Source organism: Rhamphochromis longiceps, linkage group LG8, assembly GCF_057381845.1.
Source record: "Rhamphochromis longiceps isolate RC_006_pf linkage group LG8, R_longiceps_female_GT1.1, whole genome shotgun sequence".
Lineage (NCBI taxonomy): Eukaryota > Metazoa > Chordata > Actinopteri > Cichliformes > Cichlidae > Rhamphochromis > Rhamphochromis longiceps.
In genome coordinates, this window is record NC_140564.1 from 29,615,060 (window position 1) to 29,640,599 (window position 25,540).

Here is a 25,540-nt window from a genome sequence, read left to right on the forward strand (position 1 = left end):
TGAAAATAATCTAACAAGCAGTGTAACGAAATTGCTCTCTTCAAGGAATAATTAAGTAACAAATAATTTGTAATACGTTACTGTGTTCACGGCGTCTGAGGAGTAAATGTTTAGGATCTCTCCAACAGTAATGGGTGGTGCTTATTCTCTTCTCACATTAAAAGGAGCTTATAAACCAGAGTGTCACTATAGCTTAGTTTTTTGAACAGGCAACCCATATGCTGAAGGCTGCAGGGGCCTTGTTTCAAAAATGACCCAGTCTATTTCCTCCATGTTAATCCCCATTAGTCTCTCTCTACTTTTCTGTCTATGCTTTACTGTCCCTGTCCAATAAAGGATAAAAATGATTGTTCTGAAAAATGCTTTATGGAGACAGGAGGGGGTCTTCTTCTCTTATACTTTCTGGGTCACTAGACACACCGGGGACATATAATTACGATTCAAAAGAATGAAAAAGTGGATTTCGCATAATTTGCCCCCTTTAAATTATGCGTATAACGAGGAAAGTATTTGGTGCAGTGACACTAGAATAACTACAAAGAATGGAAGAGGAGGATGAAGAGGAGTTTTTTTGCATGCTGAAATGGTTTTTGGATGCCTGTGTTGCTATGGAGATATGTTTTCTTATATCTAGTGTGGTAACACACACACACACACACTTGTCAGATTCAGCCCCACACTGACTTTTATCTACACTCTTATTAGGTGTGAGGTATGTGTTGAGGTGACGGTATGTACACTATGATAACGCTGCTAGAATATAACATTTGTGTGGGGTGGTGGAAGTCAGGTAAAAATAATCTCCCTGCTTTCAAGTATGATTGGGTCATCATAGTTTTAGTGTATAATAGCATGTGTGGCAATCAAGTTTTCTGAAAATTAAATTAAGAAATCTTTTATAGAATAAAAACCTGTTCTGCAGTCAATTTCACGCCTGACACATCAAGGTGCTTTATCACATTAATGCAGAAATCCTATAAACCCAATATTGCCAAAAAGCAGTACTGCTTATTGATGTTTCAGCACTGCCCACAATGACCTAATGTAAGCAGAGATATTAACAGGATTAATCACCTTATCACCTGACTCCTTGATATCAGTCTGGCCAACATTTGTTGTGTTTTTATTTTATTAACACTAGTTTTCTTAATCATTTGTATTGTAACTTCATTTAGTTTATTTTGTCAAATGTGTTTTACTGTACAGGTTCTATATCTTTCTTTAGAAAGAAGGTATAGATCTCTACATAATGTCTTTTAGTCCACATGCGGAATTTTATTCATATTTCTCTTTTTTCCGATATACGATAATTTCTTTGGGGTGAGAAATGACAATCACATCCTACCCAAGTCCGTCTTTCTGTAAGGGTCATTATTTTATATAACTGGAATTTAACTGAGACACTATTATTTGGTACTAATAGAAGTAATTTTTTTCTACAAGCACGCAAACACTTTATCAATATATACAAAATAAAGCATGCATCGGTGTCCTTGCGCTGTTTTTGTCTTGGTAAAGTTTCATTAATTACCTCTAATGTTTAAATTCCCTATCCTTGTGACACATAGATCGAGAATGTGTCAGTCTTTAAACATTAACAGCATCATTTCTTCTTTTGTTTCTCTGCAGAATGGCTTCACTCCGCTGTATATGGCAGCGCAGGAGAATCACTTGGATGTGGTGCAGTTCTTATTGGACAATGGCTCCAGCCAGAGCATCGCCACTGAGGTAAAGGCAGTCTCTCATACACATACACAAAACACAAAGACACAACCTAACATGTGTTTGCACATGCTCACAAACCCATAACATCTTCTAACAGCTACCAACCCCCTCTGTAATTACACTGCAACATTATCACCATCGGTTTCTTTGTTTCAAATGTTAGATTAGTGCCTGCACCCGCTAGCTCATTTAGTAGACGACCGGTGTAACATATGAGGTCACTGTTTATTAGGGTTAGAAAAAATAATTATTTTTCAGAGATTAATCTGTTGCCTAGAGGGAGTAAAGAGGCAGAGTGATTAGAGTGAAGGAGGTAGAGACGGGAGCAGCAGCAGCAGCATGTGTTCGTTCAGAGTGACCTTGACTGTCTTCAGCTGCCAGCAGAGGGAGGAACCGGTGACGTTAACAGGAGAAAAAGCATGAGTGGCGAGACCAAATGCTACGCTGTGAGTGTGACACAGCGATCCATCATCTGCAGTAGTAAAGCAGACGGCCGACTGCCACCACTGCAAGACTAAAGTGTGACGATCGTTTTTCATTTTAGTCACATCTTTCTGATGCATAATCATTCTAACTGACATATGAAAAAACTTTAGAATTTCTTCCAAACAAGTTAATTGTCCTTTCATACAAAATGTAGGGTTAGGCTAAGGTTAGCACCAATGACGATGTAGACCTCAGAGCGTTAACAAGAAGAACTCATTCTGAGTATGAATCATTTAAATACAAGCATCTGTACATTTTAAATTTTGGCTATGTTGTTGGGAATATTAAAGTCTAGATCACACGTGGGCAAAGGAGGGCCAGGAGGTCCCTGAAGTATCTCGATCCAGTCCACCACATGTTCAAAGGAGAATAAAATGAGCATCTAGCGATATATACATATACAGATGCAGTTATAAATTGTAAACTGAAGCAGCGTGCAGAACACATAAAGGTTATACTGTCATGATGTTATTCTATACGTGCTGTCCATTTAGTTTTTGGCTTCTGTACCTTAAATGTTGCATTCAGTCCTAACAGGTCATTTAATTTCTGCTAGTGATGCAGAAACATCTCATAAATATAGTTCTTTTTTCAGCTTTTATTCTGTATAAAACAGCTGTTATTTGAGCAAACATTATTTAAAAAGTTTTTAGATAGGGATTAATACACACGTTGTGCTCTAGTGAAAAATAATGACAGGATAGGAAACAATGAAGCTCCAAAGTGTACAAAGATAAAAAATACCAGGTATCAGATACCCGCACAATGTTGTAAGTGGGATCAATCAGACTAAAATATACTTTAAAGCTTTAGTTTGAAGGTAATTAGAGAGGTGCCTTTTATGTTCTGCTGATGTGTTCTGCAAATGCACATTTGATGCTGCTTTTATCTTATTAGTATTAGTATTAGTATTAGTGCGGTGTTTACAGAACTGTGTCTGAGACATTTCACTCAGGCCTTCGTGGCACCTCATTTTTCCTCCTCGTCTTTCTTCCTTTTCTCTCCTCCTTATTTCTTTTTCATGCCCTCCATCATTCTTTTGTCTGCCTCCGACTCCTCCTGCTCGCCCTCTTATTCCACCACATCTCACTCTTCCCCTCTTTTCACCCTTTTTGTGACTACTCCAGTGGGGTGAGACCAATGTGAATTATTCATGTGAGGAAATATATCTATGAAGCAACTCCTGCTGTTTAATAATTCATGTTTAAGCATTTAATTAGAGAACAAAGCTTTTATAAGAAATATTTGTCTATATTTGAGCATATTAGAATCATCTTTTTTGCCATCACTTTATAAGGGGCTTTACAAAATCTCTTTATTTTTAGTGTGCAACTTTGCTGATACCCCATCAGAATAACTTGATTTTTTTAATAACTCGCTTTGTATTGTTCAAAAACTGGCTTGTGCTATTTTGGTAAGAAGGAAATTGTGCTCTGTCACTTTCCATTTTTAAGCTTTTAAAGGAAGATCAAAACCCTGTCTTTGCCTTTTTGTTTGCAGCTGCTGATGCTGTTGTTTGAGTCCCAAAGTATTTTTAGGACATTAGACTAGTTTTTTTTCTCTTTTCCTGATTCCTAAATCAGATGAAACGGGAGCTAGTGCTTAGGGATGGATTGTGACCTTTAAAATTCTTACAAAGCCTAAATTTATGCATTTGAATGTGTTTGTGTGCCCAGGGGTATGCGCATGTGTGGGTGTGTTTTGCAAACATGTTTTTGGATCACATTATGAATGTGTGTCAGCCTGTTTATGCACGTGCCTCTGTGTGTGTGTGTGCGTGTCTGTGCAGGCGAGGGTGTGTTTGTTTCTCGCCCTCACTGATTATTTGTGTGAGCGGCGTTGGATCTCTGAGGGAGGAGTTTCGGCTTTAATGTGTGGGTGTCTAGTGATGCAGAGTTGGTTTTATCTAGACAGTTGGTGTCCTGTATAAACATACAAGTGTGCACACAGACACACATAAACACACAAAGACACACATACGTGCAGAGTATATTGTTTTCCTTGCAAGGAATCTTTCCTTTGATGAGTCATAGACGCTCTCCTAGTAGCATCTTACGTTTATCTTACTGCCTGCGTGAGTCAGTGTCTACATATAGTGTGTGTGTGTGCGTGTGCGTGTGCGTGTGTGTGTGTGTTTGTGGGCAGTATGCAATCTCATCTTGTCTGCATCCTAGTATGTGTCCATTCGCAGCTTAATTTCCTTTCCGTTTGTTCTTAAGTGAGACACTGAACTTACTAAAGCACTTACAGTATCTAAAACTAAAATGCCTAAATTGCTGAATGGTTATGTGTAGGGCTGTGCGATATGACCAAAATCTCATATCCCGATATAAGAATTCTATCGTTCCGATAACGATATAAATCACAAAAATGTAACATTTTCTGTAAATTCTGTGAATCTCGGGCAGCTCGACTTGCAGGAAGTGTTTCCAGCTGCGCGTCCTTTACCCGGAGTCGAGTGTTTTAACCGATGCATGAAACGATACATTTTTAGACATAAGTTGTAACGGCCGCCGTTTTCTTTGTATTTATTACACGGCGTGCTGCGGGGAAAAGCCTGTTCTATTCTTAGTTAGCGTATTGTCTGTCTTGTCTTAATGTTGGTTTAAAATGGAGCACTGTAACAAAAAATAATTTCCCCCAGGGATCAATAAAGTATTCTGATTCTGATTCTAACGTTTGAGTCTAAGGTCTATTTTTTTAGCACCTGGCGGCTCTTTTTTACTTCTCATCCGTAAATAATCTGCTCTTTCATGTTATTCAGTTTATTTTGAAAAGTCTCAACAGGATCGTGAGCTTTATTGTGAAAGGTTTATGTGGAACATAAACAAGCAGACACGCGATGGTGTTACCGTCGTTGTTGCTAACCAAAACGCCTAAAAACAGGCGCTTGTCCATCCCTAATGTGGTTATATTAAATATAAGAGAAAGAGAGAACTTTACGAAATTAATATAGCCACTACAGTGACCATCAAAACAATGAAAAATATTGCCGTAAACAGTTTATTTTGCAACACCACGAAACCAACGATAGCGTAAAATGAAACGATAGATGTTTTTATATCGTCATCCGATATATATCGTTATATCGAACAGCCCTAGTTATGTTATTGCCCTTTACTTGTTCAGCGCCTGTATGTAAATTTGATCATAGGGACTTAAATATTGTTGAATTATAAAGGTGACTGCCAGTGTCTCAGTGTCAACTAGTGTCTTGAGTTTAACCATAAAGCAGCCAAGCTATTTTACAGTAACAGTTTTATGATAACCTCATATTTTATACATAACTTAACCCTGGAGAACCCATGGGGTCAGAGCCGACCCTATTGGTTTACTAGGGAAACCATGGGGTCAGATTTGACCGCATGGGTTCTCCAGGGTTAATCTACCGTAAGACGTAATAATTATCCACGACACACAAGAATCGCTGTTCCTAGAAGATTGCTCAGAATTTAGTGAAACTTGCGCACAGTGGTCATATAAGGGGTTCAAATTCACTCAGAATCACATTTTCTTCTACATTAAAGTTCAGTTTAATTCAATTCACTTTTATCTATATAGCACCAAATCACAACAACAGCCACCTGAAGACGCTTAATATTGTAAGGTAAAAGCCCTACAATAATACAGAGAAACCGCAACAGTCAGACGATCCCCTGTGACAAAGCACTTTAGCAACAGTGGGAAGGAAAAACTCCCTTTTAAGAGGAAGAAACCTCTAGCAGAACCAGGCTCAGGGAGGGGCAGCCATCTGTGGCAGATGATTGTCATTGACATTCTGGTTTAAAATAGTTGTGTTTATGTTTGTCAGACAAACATGTTTATGCGAGAAAGGAGTTAACCTGAAAGATCTCCTTCACATGAACTGTTTTTATTGTCAGTTTGGGTGTTAACCATCTGCCTTTAAGGCTTGCTAGCTACGCAGCATTCTGTTAGCCACTGTTCACTGCAACTCTGACTCTAACATGCATAACATGCATCTTTCTCAGCCCTACTACAGTTAGTATCTTTCCTAATTTAGCTCTCAACAAGTTCCTAAGGAGTTCTGTTTTCTATGACAATGTCAGGCATTTTACTCATGGGGGCACCAACACAAAAACACCACCCACAGAAGATTATAGTTTTCGGTTTTTAATCATGCCAGCTGCCGACTGAATGGATGAATAGTTTGATAACTGCCGAAATGTTTTAAATATAGAGCGCAATCTGTGAGTGCCAACTTAAGAATCTGTCATTTTATGCTTCTTCCGTGTTGGACGTCAGTAGACAGGCATCAGATTTAATGTGTGTAATCTGAAATTATGAACTTGAAGTGAAAATGTGTAATTGAATTCACTGAGAGTATTAGTCACATTCACAGCAGCAAGAAAATAAAAGTTCAGGCTCTGAGAGAACAAAGGAGACTTGATTAAGTCTCTCATTGTCTTATAAAAGCGACGTGCCTGAATCACGAACAGCTGTCACTTTACCAGCTAGAAGCAGCTACAAACGTATCATATGCCATCTCTGAAAGTGTGACTGTCAGCTGACATCAAGAAGAAAAGAGTGTCCGTGATTATTAAGATGACATTTTAGGATTCTTAGCTCTGATTAAGGTTGTGTTGAAACCTCCAAAAGGAGATACAAGCACACGCCTCTTCTTGCCCCATACTTACAGATGGCGTCCAAACTGCAGTGCTTCGGATGAGAAAAGAATACTAACGTGACTCTGGAGGCACACTGGCCCTGTGTCCCTCTCATCTGCTTTATAAGCCGACAGCCCTTCTGATTTATATCATGCAATTTTACAGAGGATGGCCAGGCTGTAAGGACAGCAGGCAGACACCTCAAGGGAGTTTGATTCGATTTTTTTGGCTGATGATTTAAAGCACCAGCAGCCAAAAGAAGTCATGTATAAAACATGTTTAATTCCCACTGCAGGACTTTAAATCACATCAGGTGAGCTTTGGAAAATGTGACCTGGTGTGCTTAAATACTTTATATCTTTATATGTAGGTTTACCCACCACTTTTTTCCAGACTTAAATATATTATTATATATAAGGCTGATATTTTTGCTGATTTTCATGGACTTTACAACTTTTAATAGAAAGAAAATGAAAGTAGAAGCAGCTGGTGGTCAACACATTTTTGCTTTACATGCAAAATATTCCCAGTTTGATTCCGGGTGGAGACACAAATCCAGTGTCAGGGGTTTCACAAGTCAGTTTAATCCTAGTGATGGTCCCAAGCTCAGATAAAGGGGAGGATTCCTTCAGGAAAGGTATTTAGTAAAAAAAAAATCTGTGCCGAATCAAATATGCAGAGCCGTCTGCTGTGGTGATCTATTGGGAAATAAGAGAGCAGTTAAAATGACTTCGTAGTAGTGTAAGCAGCAGTTCCTGAACTCAGATGAGTTTCTTGAAAGTTCTTCTAAAGATAGTCATGTTTAAGACATTTGCTCTTTTCTACCAATTTTACCATTGTTATTATTTTATTGTGTGGATGCCTTAATAGGCATCCACACTATTGAGATCCTGTTTCTCTTTCTTCTTTATTATTATTCCGGGTGTTTCCGTACACTTTTTGCCGTGGATCTACTTCCACAATTTTTGTGCTATTTTCACCGTTCAAACTCTAAACTGTTCTGCTCTTTCTGCTAATGCCGGCTATGACTTTTGGTGTTTATTACTATTATACTTTTTAAAATATTACACTTTTTTCCTTTAATTTGTCCCATTGAAATGAATGGGAAACTTCCACAATTCTGCTAAAACTTTCTTGTCTTTGAAACTTAACTACTGCCTCATACTTTCACCTAGAAACTCCATTCAAACTTTAAAATGTTCTCAAATGATTTGGCTATTCCTGTATGATTCAGCTTTTTCAGATCTTCTACCGTTTTAATCTTATCCCTCTTTGAGTTTTCAGTTGCAAAATTGTGATTTTTCAGAAAATACATGCGTTGCTATGGTTGCTATGCAATTAACTCAGAGGGGACAGTGAAACTGTTTGAATTTTCTCTTCATGTCCAAACAACTTCTTGCTACTCGCTCAATTTCCACTCAAGCCCCACAAATTATACATCAAAACGTAGGTATTTTTGCTGGCTTTCAGAAAATGTCACTATCATTGTTGTGGGACTCATAGATATTTTGCAAATCTCCTCAGAGTAACACAAAGTCAGAAAACTCTCCATATAAACTCAATGGAGAGTTTGTTCAAAATCACCGCTGGATTTCTCTAATGAGAGGCATTTTCAAATTGTCATATCTCCTTAACGAAGCAAAGTTAAGACATGAGGCTTGTCCCCGTATATGTTCAGACACTCCTGACGCTCATAATTCAAGAATTTCTTTCTCACCTATTACCATTCTGAAATGAGTTGGACTTGTTTGAGGGTAGGAAATTTGTCCCTCGCTCAGATTTCATCAGATTTCAATCTCTGGAAATGAACCACTTTTTTCTCTCGTCATATCTTTTTGATGGATTTCCACAGAGCCCTGAAAATTTCCATGACTGTTCACCAAAGCCTGCTGTTTCTTACGGTGAAAGAATGATTTTGATGCTCCATATAGATTTAGAGTTACCAAAGGTTGTTTGAGCGCAAGTCAAGGCAGTTTTTGCTTCGCCTCTACTCAGTTACAGTGTATTACAAGTCATATATCTTTAATAATTTATGTTTTATCTCTGAATTATGAAGACCTGAAGATTCCCCCATCTCTTCTGAATAAAACGATGCCTGAATGACCGTTCTAGCCTCTACGGTTAGGAAATTATGGCCATTTGTTCGAGGGGAATCCTGAATGTCAGAAATACACTGAAGAAAACTCACACCTCTCTGTGCCTGCGTGTGTAAGGGCTGACTACAGCAGGTGCAGCTAATTTAACTGACCTACATATACCAAGCCCAGACTCTCAACAGCTCCTGTTCCCTTTACTGTCTGTGTATGTGTGTCTGTGTATCAATATTTCTCCTATGTTTAGGTATTACTCCTCAATCATAGTATTTCTGCTAAAGCAAAGTACTTCTACTACATCTTAGTACTTCTGCTAAATCATAGTATTTCTGCCAATTCATAGTATTTTTGCAAAATCATGGTATTTGTGCAAAATCATGGTTTTGGGGCCAAACATTTCTGTTATTTTATAATATATGTGCTGAATATATTATATGTGCCAAATCATAGTATTTATCCCAAATTATAGTATTTATGCCAAATTACAGTATTTCTGCTAAACCAGAGTATTCCTGCCAAATCATAGTATTTGTACTGAAACATGGTACTTCTGCCCAATCATAGTATTTGTACTAAATCATAGTACTTGTGCCAAATCATAGTATTTATACCCAATCATAGTATTTCTGCTAAATCATAGCATTTGTGCCAAATCATGGTATTTGTGCAAAAACATAGTATGTCTGCAAAACCATAGTATATCTGTTATGTTATAGTATTACTACTAAGGCATAGTATTTCTGCCAAATCATAGTGTGTGTGCCAAATCGCAGTATTTATACCAAATCACAGTATTTGTGGTAAAACATAGTATTTCTGCCATATTGTGGTATTTGTGCAAGAACATTGAACTGTTATGTTATAGTATTACTACTAAGTCATAGTATTTCTGCATTGTTATAGTATTTGTACTAAAACGTTAGTATCTCTGCCAAGTCATAGAATTACTGCAATTTCATAGTTTTTTTTAGGAAATCTGTTATGTTATAGTATTACTACTAAGTCATAGTATTTCTGCCAAATCATAGTATTTGTGCCAAAGCATCGTATTTGTATGGAGTCATAGTATTTCTTCTAAATCATAGTATTTCAATCAAATCTCAGTAGTTGTTGTTAAAACGCAATATTATTGCCAAATCATAGTATTTGTACCCAATCATAGTATTTCTGCTAAATCATAGCATTTGTGCCAAATCATGGTATTTGTGCAAAAACATAGTATGTCTGCAAAACCATAGTATATCTCTTATGTTATAGTATTACTACTAAGGCATAGTATTTCTGCCAAATCATAGTATTTGTACTAAATCATAGTACTTGTGCCAAATCATAGTATTTGTTGAACATCATAGTATTGGAACCAAAACATAGTATTTGTCCCAAAGCATCGTATTTGTATTGAGTAATAGTATTTCTTCTAAATCATAGTATTTCAATCAAATCTCAGTAGTTGTGTTAAAATGCAGTATTATTGCCAAATCATAGTATTTGTACCCAATCATAGTATTTTTGCCAAATCGTGGTATTTGTGCCCAATTAATAATTCTGTTATGTTATAGTATTACTACTAAGTCGTAGAATATCTGTTATGTTATAGTGTATCTGCGGAATATAGTATGTGTGCCAAATCGTAGTATTTACACCAAATCACAGTATTTTTGCTAAAACATAGTATTTCTGCCATATTGTGGTATTTGTGCAAGAACATTGAACTGTTATGTTATAGTATTACTACTAAGTCATAGTATTTCTGCGTTGTTATAGTATTTGTGCTAAAACGTAGTATCTCTGCCAAGTCATAGAAGTAATGCAATTTCATAGTTTTTTTTAGGAAATCTGTTATGTTATAGTATTACTACTAAGTCATAGTATTTCTGCCAAATCATAGTATTTGTACTAAATCATAGTACTTGTGCCAAATCATAGTATTTGTTGCACATCATAGTATTGGAACCAAAACATAGTATTTGTCCCAAAGTATCGTATTTGTATGGAGTAATAGTATTTCTTCTAAATCATAGTATTTCAATTAAATCTCAGTAGTTGTGTTAAAATGCAGTATTATTGCCAAATCATAGTATTTGTACCCAATCATAGTATTTTTGCCAAATCGTGGTATTTGTGCCCAAATAATAATTCTGTTATGTTATAGTATTACTACTAAGTCATAGTATTTCTGCGTTGTTATAGTATTTGTGCTAAAACGTAGTATCTCTGCCAAGTCATAGAATTACTGCAATTTAATAGTTTTTTTTAGGAAATCTGTTATGTTATAGTATTACTACTCAGTCATAGTATTTCTGCCAAATCATAGTATTTGTGTGAATTTGTATACTGTAATATCACTGTATTATGTAGTGGCTAAGTAGGGGCTGTTTACTAAGTGCATCAGTGTAAATAGGTCATCTCTTGTGTTGGAGTGCCCTCTTGTGGCGCCTTTTGGGTAGTGCCTTAGTAAACGGGAACCCTGTAAAAAGTGGCATCAGACTGATTTGTAGTGGAGGAATTTGTTACCAGTTTTCTTAATCTTTAATCTGTATGCATGTTGTAATGCATACCCTGTTCTTAATCATAGAAACCACACCATATCACCTCTCCACATCCTCCTACTGTATGCCATACCTCCCTGTACCATCCATCTGACCGCAATAAACTCCACCTCGTGGTAATCTAATCCCTGGATGTCAGCCTCTCCTTCTGACCGAGGATAGTTATAGTATTTGAGCCAAATCATAGTATTTGTGCTAAAACATAGTATTTCTTCCAAATCATAGTATTTGTGCCAAAGTATAGTATTTCTTCCAAATCATAGTATAACTGCATAATAAAGGTTCTTGAGCCACATCAGTGTTTGTGCCAAATCTTAGTATTTCTTCTAAATCCTAGTAATTCTGCTCAATGATAGAATTTCTGCTATGCTTTAGTACTTTTTTTCCTAGATTGTAGTACTTCTGCTAAGTCAAAGTATTTTATGTAAATCATAGTATTTCTACCAAGTCCCAATGTTTCTGCTAAATCATAAATAATGTTTTAGTACAAATTGTATGATTTGGTGGAACTTTCTGTGTTCCAGCACAAATGCTATGATTTGGCAGGAAAAAAATATTATTTAGCATAAATACTAAGTTTTAGCAGAAATGCTATGTTTAAACTTTAAAAAATTCTGCTATTTCTGCTGATGTGTGTTATGACTTTTGACCATTGAAATGAATGGAACACATTATCAATATGGTCACTGATTTTGTATGATGGGCTGAGCTGTGTTTTACCTCAGTGAGATAAGCATCCGTTCTCAGACTGGGAGGCCTGGGTTCAAATCCAGCTTATGGCAACATTTCTTTCACTTAACAGTTAAACTTTTTTTAAACTCTTTTCAACACAAATTTCATTTTTTTCACCCCTTTTCAGCAAAATTTTCAGTTTTTTTAACCCCTTTTCAGCACAAATCCAAACTTTTTCAGCTCTTTTTCAGCAAAAACCTCTTTTCAGCAGAATTCTGCTCAGTCACCTCTTTTCAGCAGAAATTCTGCTGATTGAACTCTTTTCAGCAGAATTTTCACCCCCTTTTTTTTGCCCAAATTCTGCTAGCACAATTGTCAATCTCTCCACCTTTTCTTTGTGAGAAAGTGTTTGGCTCAGTGAGCTAAATAGCTGCCCTTTGAGCAGGAGGGCCAGGTTCGAATCCTGCTCAGGGTATCTTTTTTTTTTTTTTTTTTTTTTTGTTTCAACTTTTTCAGCTTTTTTCAGCAGATATCTTCAGCCGTTAAGGCATCCACACTGCATTTTCGCAGGAAATGCAAATTTTTCTAGTTATTATTATGATGCTTCCGATTTGGCCCAAATACCTGAAAAACTATTGACATTCACCTTCAGGCTTAGTTATAATTTCTAGTGCAATAGCAAGTGTTAGCTTGCTAAGCTAAGAGGTTTTACGTAATAAAATATGTGCATTACATTAGCATGTATTCACTGCCATTATACCGTATGTTTGCATGCTGTTGTTAAAGAGTGTCATACTTTGGGAAAATTACATTTATATCTTACAGTTGAATTTTTCTGGTTTGCAGGATGGTTTCACTCCGCTGGCGGTTGCACTGCAGCAAGGCCATGACCAGGTAGTTTCCCTTTTGCTGGAAAATGACACCAAGGGGAAGGTCCGCCTCCCAGCGTTGCACATCGCTGCACGTAAAGATGACACCAAGGCTGCCGCCCTCCTCCTCCAGAACGACCACAATGCTGATGTGGAGTCTAAGGTATGAGCTATGAGCTGGACTACACTTCTCACAATGACCTGCTGTTTTGTTGTGTCTGAGATCTGGTCTTACTCATTCATAGTCCCATGACACCTTTCATGTATTATGGGTGCGATTCCTGTTAAGTCTTTCTGTACGAAGGTACCTGCCAGGGTTAGCGGTGGTTAGATAACTGCTGACCGTAGCATACAAACATCAAGGTGGGCTACATCTTCTCACTTTACTTCAGTCATGAGAGGGAATAAGGATATTTCCAAACTATTACACCTATTTCTTTTTTTCCAACCATGTCTAAAGACTTTATTTCCGTTGGTGATGTAGAAAACAGAACTATTTGTCTTTTAAAAATCCCATTTTCTGTTTCCTTTACTTTCGGTCTGAGATTTAGTGACTGAAGTCTCACAAAACAATAAACTGTCCATATATCAAACTACATTTAATATAATGTACATAATTCAATTATTTCTGTATATTAATGACAAAAACTCCAATCTCAAAACCAGTGATATAACTGAAATGTAATGTAATGGGATAAACCCCCAAAACATCAAAAATATTTACAAGTAACATAGGTTAAAATGTCATTTGTACTTTATTTGCATGGAACCGACCGTCAATCACATATTACATATCATAGGATAGGGCAGAAAAGAGATTGTCTTTGCTAAAGACTAAGATGCTTTTAAAAATCTATATGAAAACTAAGAATAGTCTACTAACAACACAATCGTTCAAGACTTCCATTAATATGGAATACATTTTGAATTATGTGATTCTCTGGATTAATTAAGGGTACACCTTAAGCTGTGGCCTTGACTACCCTCCCCCCAATACACCTGTATACTTGTGGTGTGTGTGTATAATCCCCACAGGGTATCATTGGGCTATGAATATTTATAAGTTCCTTCTGTTGTTCTGTGTTGATAGTTCTATTAGTCATTTAAGTCCCAGACAAGTTTTCTGTGGGACAAAAATTGAGCAAGTGTTCATATTTTGGATTTTTAGAGGCACTCAGGGCAAGAAACAATATCATCAAAAACAACATTACAGCTACATTTACCCCAAGGACCATTCTCATTGTAGAATAAATACACACTGTAAGGGAGAGTTGCAGTCCATTCCCCAGTTTTGTGTACTTCTATGTGACTGCTTTTTGGTTCTTTTTGTTGTTTACAGCCACATTGTCACATACCCATCCTACAGCTTGATGCAACCATGATGTCGGTGTTGCAGTTGTTCTTGTTGTGGTGCACTAACCACCTCATTCTCTCCTCCTCCTTTTGTTCCTCCCTCTACTTGTTCCTTTTTCTTACAAATCCCCCCTTTTCCCTTCTAGATGATGGTGAATAGAACAACAGAGGTACATCTTCTCTTCTCTTCTCTTCTCTTCTCTTCTCTTCTCTTCTCTTCTCTTCTCTTCTCTTCTCTTCTCTCCTCTTCTCTTCATTGTTCACTCATGGTCACCATTGCAAAGCCTTCTGTCTGCTAGCATGAGCACTAGCACTAAATGCTGGCATGAAAGCTTTTGCTGCTGAACCCATGTGCCCATTTTTTTAAGCCTGCATGGCATTTTGACTTTTTTATTTCTGTGTACGCAGTTGCTCGCTGCTATAGTTTATAGCATTGTAAATTCAGCAGCGCAGTGCCTCTGGAGGATTCACAGCGTTTCACTTGCTCCTCATTTTGTCATGTTACAGCCTTATTCCAAAATGAATTAAATCCATTATTCACCTCAAAAATCTACATGCAATAGCCCATGATGACAAAATGAAAAAAACCTTCCTTGAAAATCTTAAAAAATTTATTAAAAGTAAAAAGCTGTCTATATAACATCCCATAGTTGACAGTGCATGTCTGAGCGCAAACCAGGCCATAAATTCCAAGAAATTGCCTCCGAGACAGGATTGTATTGTGACACAGTTCTTGAGAAGGGTACAGAAAAACTTCTGCAGCATTGCAATTACAGTCCAAAGTCTTTTTCAGTATGATGCTGCTGTACAATCTTGGCTGTTTTGGGGCAATTTCTCTCATCCTTCTCTGCAGAACCTCCCAAGCCCCATCAGGTTTGATGGGGGGCGTCGATGTATAGCTGTTTTCAGATCTCTCCAGAGACGTTAGTGTGGTTTCAAGTCTGAGCTCTGACTTGGCCACTCACAGACATTCACAGAGTGCTCGCAAAGGCACTACTTTGTGTTCCTGGCTGTGTGCTTGCAGCCGTTGTACTGTTGAAAGATGAAGCAGGTTATCGTCAAGGATGTCCCTGTACATTTCTGCATTCATCTTTCCAATTGACCCTGACTAGCCTCACAGTTACTGCTGCTGAAAACATTCCCATAGCATGATGCTGCCACCACCATGTTTCACTGTAGGAATGGTATTGGCCAGGTGATGAGTGGTGCCTGGTTTCTTCCAGACATGATGCTTGGCATGCAGATCAAAGAGTTTGTGGTTTCACCAGACCAGAGAATTTTCATTTCTCATGGTCTAAGAGTCTTTCAGATGCCTTTTGGCAAACTCCAGTCCTGTGCCTTTTACTGTGGCGTGCCTTCCATCTGGCAACTCTACCATACGGGCTTGATTAGTGGAGTGCTTCAGAAACCTTTTTCATTAACGGATGTTGGAGGCCACTGTGCTCATTAGAATCTTTAATGCTGCAGACTTTTTCTGTACCCTTCCGCAGATCTGTACCACAGTACAATCCTGTGTCGTCGGCCTACAGACAGTTTCTTGGACTTTATAGCTTGGTTTGTGCTCTGACATGCACTGTTAACTATGCAACCTTATATAGGCAGTTTTTAACTTTTAATAAATTTGCAACAATTTGAAACAAGCCTTTTTCACTTTGTCATTATGGGGTATTTTGTAGAATTTTGAGGGGGAAATGAACATATTCATATTCCATTTTGGAATAAGGCTGTAATGTGACAAAATGTGGAACCAGTGAAGTGCTGCATATACTTTCCAGATGCACTGCATAATGTATTTCTACACTAGGGTAATACCATCAGTATATCATCACAGTCATATTACACATAGCACTTTGCAGAAAAATAATACCTACTTGATTTTAACTTAATGTAAATAAATGTATTTTATTTTTGTTTCATGGTTTATATAAGTGCAGTCCAAGATACATTCAACGTCTTCCAGTTCCAGTACAATACCAGTGTATAGCCTCCTGTTGTCCAAAGTTCCAGCTTTTTGAGTCCGAACCAGCCAATATCTGATATAAATATCTATAAGTTTATAGTCCCTGCATCTAAAATGATATCTGGTTTTAGATTACTGTGTAAAATGTTCTTGGGAACATCTACACCATGTGTCCAAATTATTATTACATACATTTAACCTATATTTGTAAAAGTGTAATGCAAAATGCCTCAAATTTTTTGCCCAGTCTCACAAGGCTAAAGGATCCTCAAAAAATTCCTAGATGAAAAATTCCAGATGTGGATTCAAAAGTAAAATTTTTCGAAGTTGTGCCAAGGTATGGTGGCTTTGAAAGGTCAAACGCACTTCAACCGAAGGAAACAGTAGAGACTAGAAATAGGCTCCAAAAGTGCACAAATCACAACAGGAGTTGAATAAAACACAATGAAAGTTGAATTATTATAACAGGAAAAAACTAAAACCTTAAAACAATCCTGAAGAGTTTCTGAGGAGACACTAATGTGACAGAACAGCTTCATAACAAACTAACAGTAAATAGAATAGGGAACGTGCATTATATGAATTATGCAATTAAAGTACACATTAGCTAGCATCTTTTTCGTCCTCACAACACAGATGAATCCTCCACTTCTTTTAAGCGTCTCCCAGTGCAATCCTTATTGTGTTTCGGTTTCCTTTATTTCAGGAGCTGTTCTGTCACGTTAATGTCTCCCCCAAAAATATTTCTGTTGTGTTTTTTCTGTATTTTTCCTACTTCTATTTTGTTTTTATTCAACTTCCATTGTGTTTTGTGTTGTTTTACTGCAAATCTGCCCAAAACTTTTGGAGTAATGCTGAAAACAAAGAGACAAACCAAACCATTACTAAAATGTCTTTGGTGGAGTTAATTGAGCTTCTATCAGTGAAATCCAGCAGGGTACCAACACAGGATTAGGGGGGAAAAAAGAGCTCAGCAGAGGCATCAAGGTGTAAGATTTGAGTTTGCATAACTTAAAAAAAGAACTTTATCTTTACCATAAATCCAGAGTTTATGGGACGCATGAAATCATCGTGGTCATCAGGAAGATAAACTGCTACAGCACAGCCTAATTTTTATTCAAATTAAATAAAATCAACAAAGAAAATTCTTTTGTTGATGTGATTTTTCTCATGCAAAAAGTAGCAGTAGGCAGTTCATGTGAATACTGCTGTGTTCGCATACTCTTCATCTTGACTTCATTACTGGGTACATTCTCATTTATTCTAAAATATGATGTTTAGAATTACAATGTAAAGTTTTAAATGTAACTACAATTTATGTAATATTTTTTATTCATTTTCTTGTCAAGAGTAAGATATTTTGCAATAACTGGGGAGCTAATGACAAGCTTCAGTTGACTTCAGCTTATCATACTGTAGCTTAAGGATTACAGATGGGGAAAATAGCTAGTTTGAGTGGTTTTGTTCATACAAAGAATTGTGATTTTACAGAAGTGAATGCCCTGAACCCTTACATGCTTGTAACATGTAACTGTATCCAGCAGTAATGGGCATTGGTTTATCAGACCATTGCACCCAGCTGACATGTGAAATGACGTGTTGGAAACCACATCAGTTAGCAAAGCAAAAACTCAAAAAGAACTTTGAAATTAAAAAAAAGCATTAGCTAGTCTTGTTGTCTTTTTAGAGTTGTATTTATGTGTGTTGTGTAATATCCTTGTGTTGTTGACATGTCTTTCTCCCTTCACAGTAGCATCTCTCTGTACTGTGATCCCACTTGAGTTACAATATTTTTATTTGTTATTTGATATAGAAACATAAATTTTTTGGCATGCACTGCTTGTTGCTGCAACAAATAATTTGGGGGAAAATAAGCTAAGAATGATCAAACTAAATGAATGATTTCTTTGTTTTTTTTAAGCCGTTCATGTTCAGTGAGCCGGTAACTTAAAAGTCTTCAAGAAATGGCAATAGTTTAGGCTTTTCAGTCACTGTTTCTTAAAAGCAGTCTTACAAACTCAACTAAAATAGATGCATGCTCACCTGCATGCTGCTTCCTGTCAGATAAAAGCATATAGCAAGGAGGTTTTTTTTTAGGAATGAAAGCAAAAGCTTAATGAGACACTAAGTATTTGCATTTGTTTTTTAATCTGCATGCTTGTTTTATTTGGTAGGTTCTTATTTTTGTTTGTATTGTGTCAGACATTGTTAAATGCTGTATACTTACCACAATAATTTCGCAAAAAAGTTGAAATATGCAGTCAGTGGCCACTTTATTAGGTACATCTGCAAACCTTAATATAAACATACATGTTAGCATTCTCTTTTGATCGACATTGTCAGTCAGGTGGAAACAGAGATGTTACTGAGGTGGCAATTTGCATTGGACAAATTTATATTTGAATTTCAATCTGTCCAATAGAAAACCAGCATTAAGCAAACAGTTAAATTAATGCCAATTGCCCGTCATAAGAATAATTGGTAGTGCTGTTGGACTTTATCAGCTTGCCTAATAAAGTGGCTAGGGAGTTTGTGTTTCTTATGAAAGTCCACTCCTTTTATGCTGAAATTTTCAAAGCATGTCTGACTCCTGCTCAGCTCTGGTCTGCTGTGCTCTGTTAGTCTGCTTTTAGCAAGATGCTCTTACATGTAATGTCCAATCATGCTTTGCTTATGGCTCATTATTAGACAGTTGCTACTTCTTTTTCCTTCCTCTTTAATTGTTTCTCTTCCTGTGTGTCTTGTTTCTCTCGTCTCTCTCAGAGCGGGTTCACTCCTCTGCATATTGCGGCTCACTACGGCAACATCAACGTAGCAACACTGCTGCTTAACAGAGGGGCAGCTGTGGACTTCAAGGCGAGGGTAGGTCCTTCACTTCAAAGGCGACAAGCGCGCCTGCACACACACACACACTCACACTCATATCTACATGCAGAGTGCTGCTGCAAACCTTCATACCAAAACTTTTACTTTATGCAGGGAAGGATGTGCAGGAATTTTTGCTTGCCTGTGTATATAATTCCACAGCTGTACTTGTCACTCTCCTGGAGGAAACATGCACATGCAGTCCACGTTCTATCTGATCCCACAGACTGTAGGAATGGATGCAGCAGTTATGGATTTTGATAGCTGGTGGTTTGTGAGTGTGTAAGTGTTAGACCAAATAAGCACTTACCATGTGGAAACAACCTAAAACACACGTCTCATACCATAATTTACTCAGGAAAGTGGCCTCTTTTCTAATTTTCTCACCCAATGTGCCATTTATTTGATTTATTCATAAATGTTACAGTTATGCGTCCCTAAATATATGTTAAAAGTGGGCACATTCATGAGCAAATGAATCTATAACAGAATCCACTCAAACATTATCTTCTGCTTATCTGAAGTCGGGTTGCAGTGTCAGCAGGCTAAGCTGGGTTTTTCAGACTTTCCAATTCCTACAGGGAGATCCAAAGGCATTCCTAGACATGATGAGATAAATAATCTCCAGTATGATCTGGGTCTGTCCCAGGGTCTCCTCCAAGTTGGGCATCCCAGAAAACCCAGAAGGGAAGCTCCCAGTCGATTTCTGAATCACCTCAGTTGGCTTCTTTCCACATGAAGGATCAGTGGCTTTACTCTGAGCTCCTCTATGTCTGCAGCTGAGCCCACCCTTTTATATTTGCACCCTTATTTTTTTGCTAACTATGCACATTTCATCACCATAGGTGAGAAGTTGGGCAACACGAGCATTAATCCACATGTACACCACATGCTCCACCTTCCCATCACTCATGAACAGATTACAAAACATGAATAGAAGTTGTTTCTTTTCCATGTCTATAATGTCAGTCAAGTAACTTCTAATGTTCCAAGTTAGGATTAAAGGTGTTTGTCTTTTGATGTGTTTTGTCCAGATTCAATAAATGCATCACTTTACTCAAAACAGAGAATAGTCATGCCGGCCTCTCTGATTCCTTTGTGCCACAAAGAGCTTTATTTTTTTCCCCAAGAACCATTAAAAACACACCATTGAGCCACACCCTCACACTCAACCCTCACTGCAACCATGCACAGTAGGGGTGGGCCAGTAATTACATTTAAATTGTGATTTTTCTGCTAACAATATGAAAACAAGATATTGAGCTAAAGCAGTGAATGTGCCGCATTCTGTTTTATCAGGATGTTCTCTCTTCATCGTGTTTTTTGAATGCGGGATGTTCCTTTCCTCTACCGCACTTGCATTTATTGTTTCTGAAACGCCCAAATTCATGCTCTGAATGTCAAATTAGGTTCAGTTCATCTTTATTTTGTTCATTATTTCTATTTAATTATGTTTAAAGTTAAGGAAATCTGCTGAGAGATATTTGTTAGAATCTTCAAATGTTGCATGATGTTTTCAAAGCCAAGGAATCATTTTAATAATCACATTCAAAGCCTGGACCAGGTTTAGTACTTTACATATCATCTCTCTCTCCCACACACACACACACGATTTTGCCTCTCTCACTACTGAAAATGTAGAACCCTGGCATATTTATTTACTCTTACATGAGTAACATTTGGATGAAACTCCAGTTACTCAACCTTAAAATAAATATTCAGTGGATGATGACTCTGGCAGTAAGGGCCTGTTCAAACACCGGATATAAGAAGGCTGAAATGTGTTGATGCTGAGAAAAGTCTAGATTAAAGCTAACATTTCCTTTTAAATAACTGTGAAAACTGTGTTCTTTGGTGGCAAAATATCAAACACATACTGGAAATACACACAATCTCTGGTGAACACATAGAGATATTAGAAGTCTCTGGCATTTTTAGAACAGAACCTCAAAGCTAAGGTCGCTCTGGCTGGAATGATCACTGTCCTCTAGAGGGGGGTATTTAGCCATTTCCCTCTGGCACTGTCAAATAGAGCCAATTTTCCCTAAAAGTGACGTATTAGCAGTGGTACTCCTTCTCTTTTCCTGAAATAAATGTTGATTTTTCTTTTCTCTTCGTCTGAATAGCTAAACAATGCATCTCTGTTTCCTGCAGAACGACATAACACCGCTGCACGTAGCATCCAAACGTGGGAACAGCAACATGGTGCGACTGCTGCTGGAGAGAGGGGCCAAGATAGATGCACGCACCAAGGTACAATCACATGCGCACAATGTTATTTGATGCAGTGTTCAGTTTAGATTTAAATATTGATATTTAAACGTGTATTCGTGTATTTAATGCTCATAGACGTTCAATATTTCAATATAATTTAGAAGTGCTTTACATCAAACTAACATAACTCCCGATAAAGTAAACATACAACCATACGTAGGCTGTTTACACAGGGTGGTATGTGAAATGAATATAATGGAAGGGTAAAAAACATTAATTAAAAATGAGAGGATAAAATCCATAATCACTAGGTGTAGGGTGCTTTACATTTGTCCATCATATAATTTTTTAGCTGAGAGATTTCCAAAAACCCTAAAATTATTATTATCTAATCCCACCCACAGCTGTGCGAGGATTAAGCATCACCTGCGGTGTCATGTCAAATCTTGTCTGTTGCTCAACGAGCTTGTTGATGATGGTATGAAGTTCACGGCTGAGCAGCAGGTGTTTGTTTTCACAGGACGGTCTAACTCCTCTTCACTGTGGCGCCAGAAGTGGCCATGAGCAAGTAGTGGAGATGCTGCTGAACAGAGGAGCTCCAATACTGTCAAAGACCAAGGTTTTTAAGAACAAGCCAACAAAATCACATTAGCAAACTGCATCCGTATTAACTTCACATCGCTGAACATCTTTCTCCTTCTTTTCCTTCCAGAACGGTCTGTCTCCTCTTCACATGGCGACGCAAGGCGACCACCTCAACTGTGTTCAGCTGCTGCTGCACCACGACGCGCCCGTGGATGACGTGACAAACGACTACCTGACGGCGCTGCACGTTGCTGCCCACTGTGGGCACTACAAGGTGGCGAAGGTCATCGTGGACAAGAAAGCCAATCCCAACGCCAAGGCGCTGGTGAGGGGATCTCAATTATTTATTGTGATAAAAATAAATAAAAATTGATGAAAAGTACAAAATAATGGAGAGGAATTAAAAGGGCTCATCATCTCAGAGCATCTCGTTGCTTGGGCTAATCAAGAGAAGCAGGAATTCTTTTATGTAAAGTTAAAAATGATAAGACATGTTGTGACTCTTATTGAAATCCTGTTCCTGTATAACAACAGTTTTGCTGAATATTTGAGCGCCTTCTTTTTAGCAATGACAATCTCAATGACAATTGCATTTAATTTGAATGTAGACAAAGCTATTAGCTGCAGATAAAAGCTCCATGATCTCATGCAGTTGTCTGTGGGCTCCCACGTTGAAACCTTAAGCTTAAAAATTTGGTGGATATTTGAAGAAGTAGTGAAGTTCTAACTTGCCAGCTACTGCTAGCTAACTTGGTTAGCAATGTGATAACATGTTAATCAAACGTGGCTTCACTTTCTATTGGTGGATTGCATAGCCACAGATACCATCTGATCAGTGCATCTTGCTAATAAATAGCAAATTTGCACTCCCCAAAACTGGAGCACAATATTCTTGGATGAGCTCCAGACTGCACCAGCACTACGAACTCAGCTGAGGTGACAACTAGTAGACAGCCACAGCCGCCTCTTGGCAGGCATCTGTCAACCACACCACAAAATATGAATAAGCGTAAGCCTCAAAACATTTTAAATTCAGTTTGAAAAAAAAATCCCCCCTACAGTGTCACAGAACAAAGCTGGACTGTAAACTTGTAAATGTTTATTTCTGCTCGAAGGTTTTTACATTTTAACATGATAGTCTGTGGGGATTGACATGCTTTTGGAGTGAGCCTCAAGTGGCCATTTGAGGTATTGCAATTTCAACCACTTAACGTCTAGTGTATTATATTTACTACATATAGTTTTTGTGAGGTTTTGAGACTCCTGCATCATCAGTGAAAATATTTTTCTCCCCAGAAACCCTAAATAAATTCCACAATACATGTTTTAGCAATAAACTAAATCTGATTGCTGCTATAGTAAACATGATACAAATTAAAACTCATATATGCAAATTGATATGTAATTTTTTTTTTTTTAATTTGTCAAAAGGTTCAAATGTTCCATTTTCAAAATAATTTAATTTTTGGGCGCTTATTTGAAGGTTCAGGTTTAAAGAGTTTTTATTCTAGCGCCAAAGTTTGGTGCTGTAAAAATGCTGCTTGACCGCTGCATCTGCATAATATGCAGCGACATAGAAAACTGATGAAAATGAAGTATTAGAGCACCTGCTGTGCTGCTCAGGGTTGTGACATTTCAGTCATTTCACTTTACAACTACCCAAAAATGTTTTTTCGTCTATTTAAGTTGTACCTCTCTGCCTTCTCTCATTTTTTCTTCTTTTATTACATTTTTTTAATGAACCTTTCCTTTTTCCACTAACAAAAAAGAAAAAAGGCTGAGATGCAACATTTGATGGGGAACACAAAGAAACAAGTAGAATTAAAAAGACTTTAGTATCCCAGCCGATGTCTTGGCATAAGACGAGCATTGCTGCTCTGCAATGGGAGCAGTCTGGGTGTGGTTAGAGCACTGGGACTTTATAACCAGAGAGAATAAGTAAGACGGGGAAAAGGACATGGAGAGGAAAATGAAGTCATAGGACTGAGCCTGAAACCTCAAAGTCAGGAGAGTAAAGGAGGGGAGGGATGAAGGAGGGTGAGGAGAGAGAGAAAAGTGAGTTGTAAAGGAAAGTATCTATTTCAGTGTAGAGGAGTTTTTATTTTTTTTTTGATAGCTTACAGTCCACTCGATTATTTCCACACATGCTTGTCTGGTTTGCAAGCAGAGGGTTTTAAGAGGCAGAGGGAGAGAAAGAGAGGGGATAAAAGAAAAAACAGTCCCCCCTTTGTGCTGTAGTTTCCACTCGGTGTTCCAGATTTGTCTGCAAGTCCTACAAAGCCAAACACAAAGACTGTTTGGACTATTTTTATACTTTTATTTATTTCTTTTTGTCTTTCATAGAATGGTTTCACTCCCCTGCACATTGCCTGCAAGAAAAACAGACTTAAGGTGATGGAGCTGCTTCTGAAGCATGGAGCGTCTATACAGGCTGTCACAGAGGTAAGTGTGTCTGGAGTGTGTGTGTCATTTAAGCACTAAGACATCAATTATTTTTGTGTAGTTTGTTAATTTAGTTGTTGGAGTGGGGAAATTCTACCTCTACTGCTACTCTACACCTGTAATCCACTACATTTCAGAAGAAATACTGTAATAGTTGGTCTTCTGTTGATTGATAGCAGACTGACTTTCTTAAAAGTTTGCACATTTGCATTTAATGACCTACAGAAATGTTCTCGTGCTTCTTTAGTGTTTCTTTAATTCATTGACTTTTTTTCTTTTCCTCTCTTCTTTGCGTTTCCATCTCTAGTCCGGTCTGACGCCGATCCACGTTGCAGCTTTTATGGGACATGAAAACATCGTCCACCAGCTAATCAACCACGGGGCTTCACCAAACACAAGCAATGTGGTGAGTTCAGGAAGTTCGTCATCATCATTACCGTGTGATAAGACAGGGGGCGTGAGAGGATATTCTTTCCTTTTCTTTTCCTTCCATGTGCTGGGTGGGCGGGCGGGGGGAAAGCAAAGTGAAATATATTTGCTTATAATATATTTTTAACCATAATATTTGAATATTTCCTCTTTACTGTATAACAGATGAAAATTTAGATCTTTTTGCTTCATTTCATTTAGTTCTCAGCATCTTCAAAAATTGTACAAACCATATGATTAGCTCATAACTTTATAAAGCTTAAACCAGTGGTTCCCAAACTTGTTTTTGCTAGGCCCCTGTTGAGTATTGCAGCATCGACAGCGATCAACTCGAAGGAAAATGACGACGGAGGCAAAAAATGTCCTTAATATTTTGGGAACTTTATTCCTCATCAACATGCGGCAAAACTTTTCTCATGGGTGCCATTTTCGTTGTGGTATACTTTTTTTTTTTCTTAGGGGCGTGATGACGCAGCATCCGTGCTCTTACAATGAAACAGTGCCTCCTTGTGGTGGCAACTAAAATACTGTCTCTGTTAAACCACAGTAACCATAATGCAGTTAAACACTGTACAACATGAGTACACACAATGAATATCTTAACACCCCCTCTTGTACTCAGGTTGCTGGAATCAAAGAAGAGTTGTACAATAAACGATAAACAGTTGTACAA

At 37.7% G+C, this 25,540-nt stretch overlaps 1 protein-coding gene across 2 annotated transcripts in view; it reads left to right on the forward strand.

The window, feature by feature from the left end:
- Positions 1-25,540, forward strand: part of LOC146663983 (ankyrin-3-like) — a 137,778-nt gene that overhangs the window by 42,052 nt on the left and 70,186 nt on the right. Inside the window, exons 5-13 of one of the 2 annotated variants that reach the window (XM_085416951.1) lie at positions 1,630-1,728; positions 12,997-13,182; positions 14,519-14,542; positions 19,096-19,194; positions 21,352-21,450; positions 21,932-22,030; positions 22,124-22,321; positions 24,340-24,438; positions 24,746-24,844. In XM_085416951.1, coding sequence (XP_085273077.1) covers positions 1,630-1,728; positions 12,997-13,182; positions 14,519-14,542; positions 19,096-19,194; positions 21,352-21,450; positions 21,932-22,030; positions 22,124-22,321; positions 24,340-24,438; positions 24,746-24,844 — 1,002 coding nt within the window. The remainder of the gene's footprint in view (positions 1-1,629; positions 1,729-12,996; positions 13,183-14,518; positions 14,543-19,095; positions 19,195-21,351; positions 21,451-21,931; positions 22,031-22,123; positions 22,322-24,339; positions 24,439-24,745; positions 24,845-25,540) is intronic. The other variant, XM_085416952.1, reaches the window with a different exon arrangement.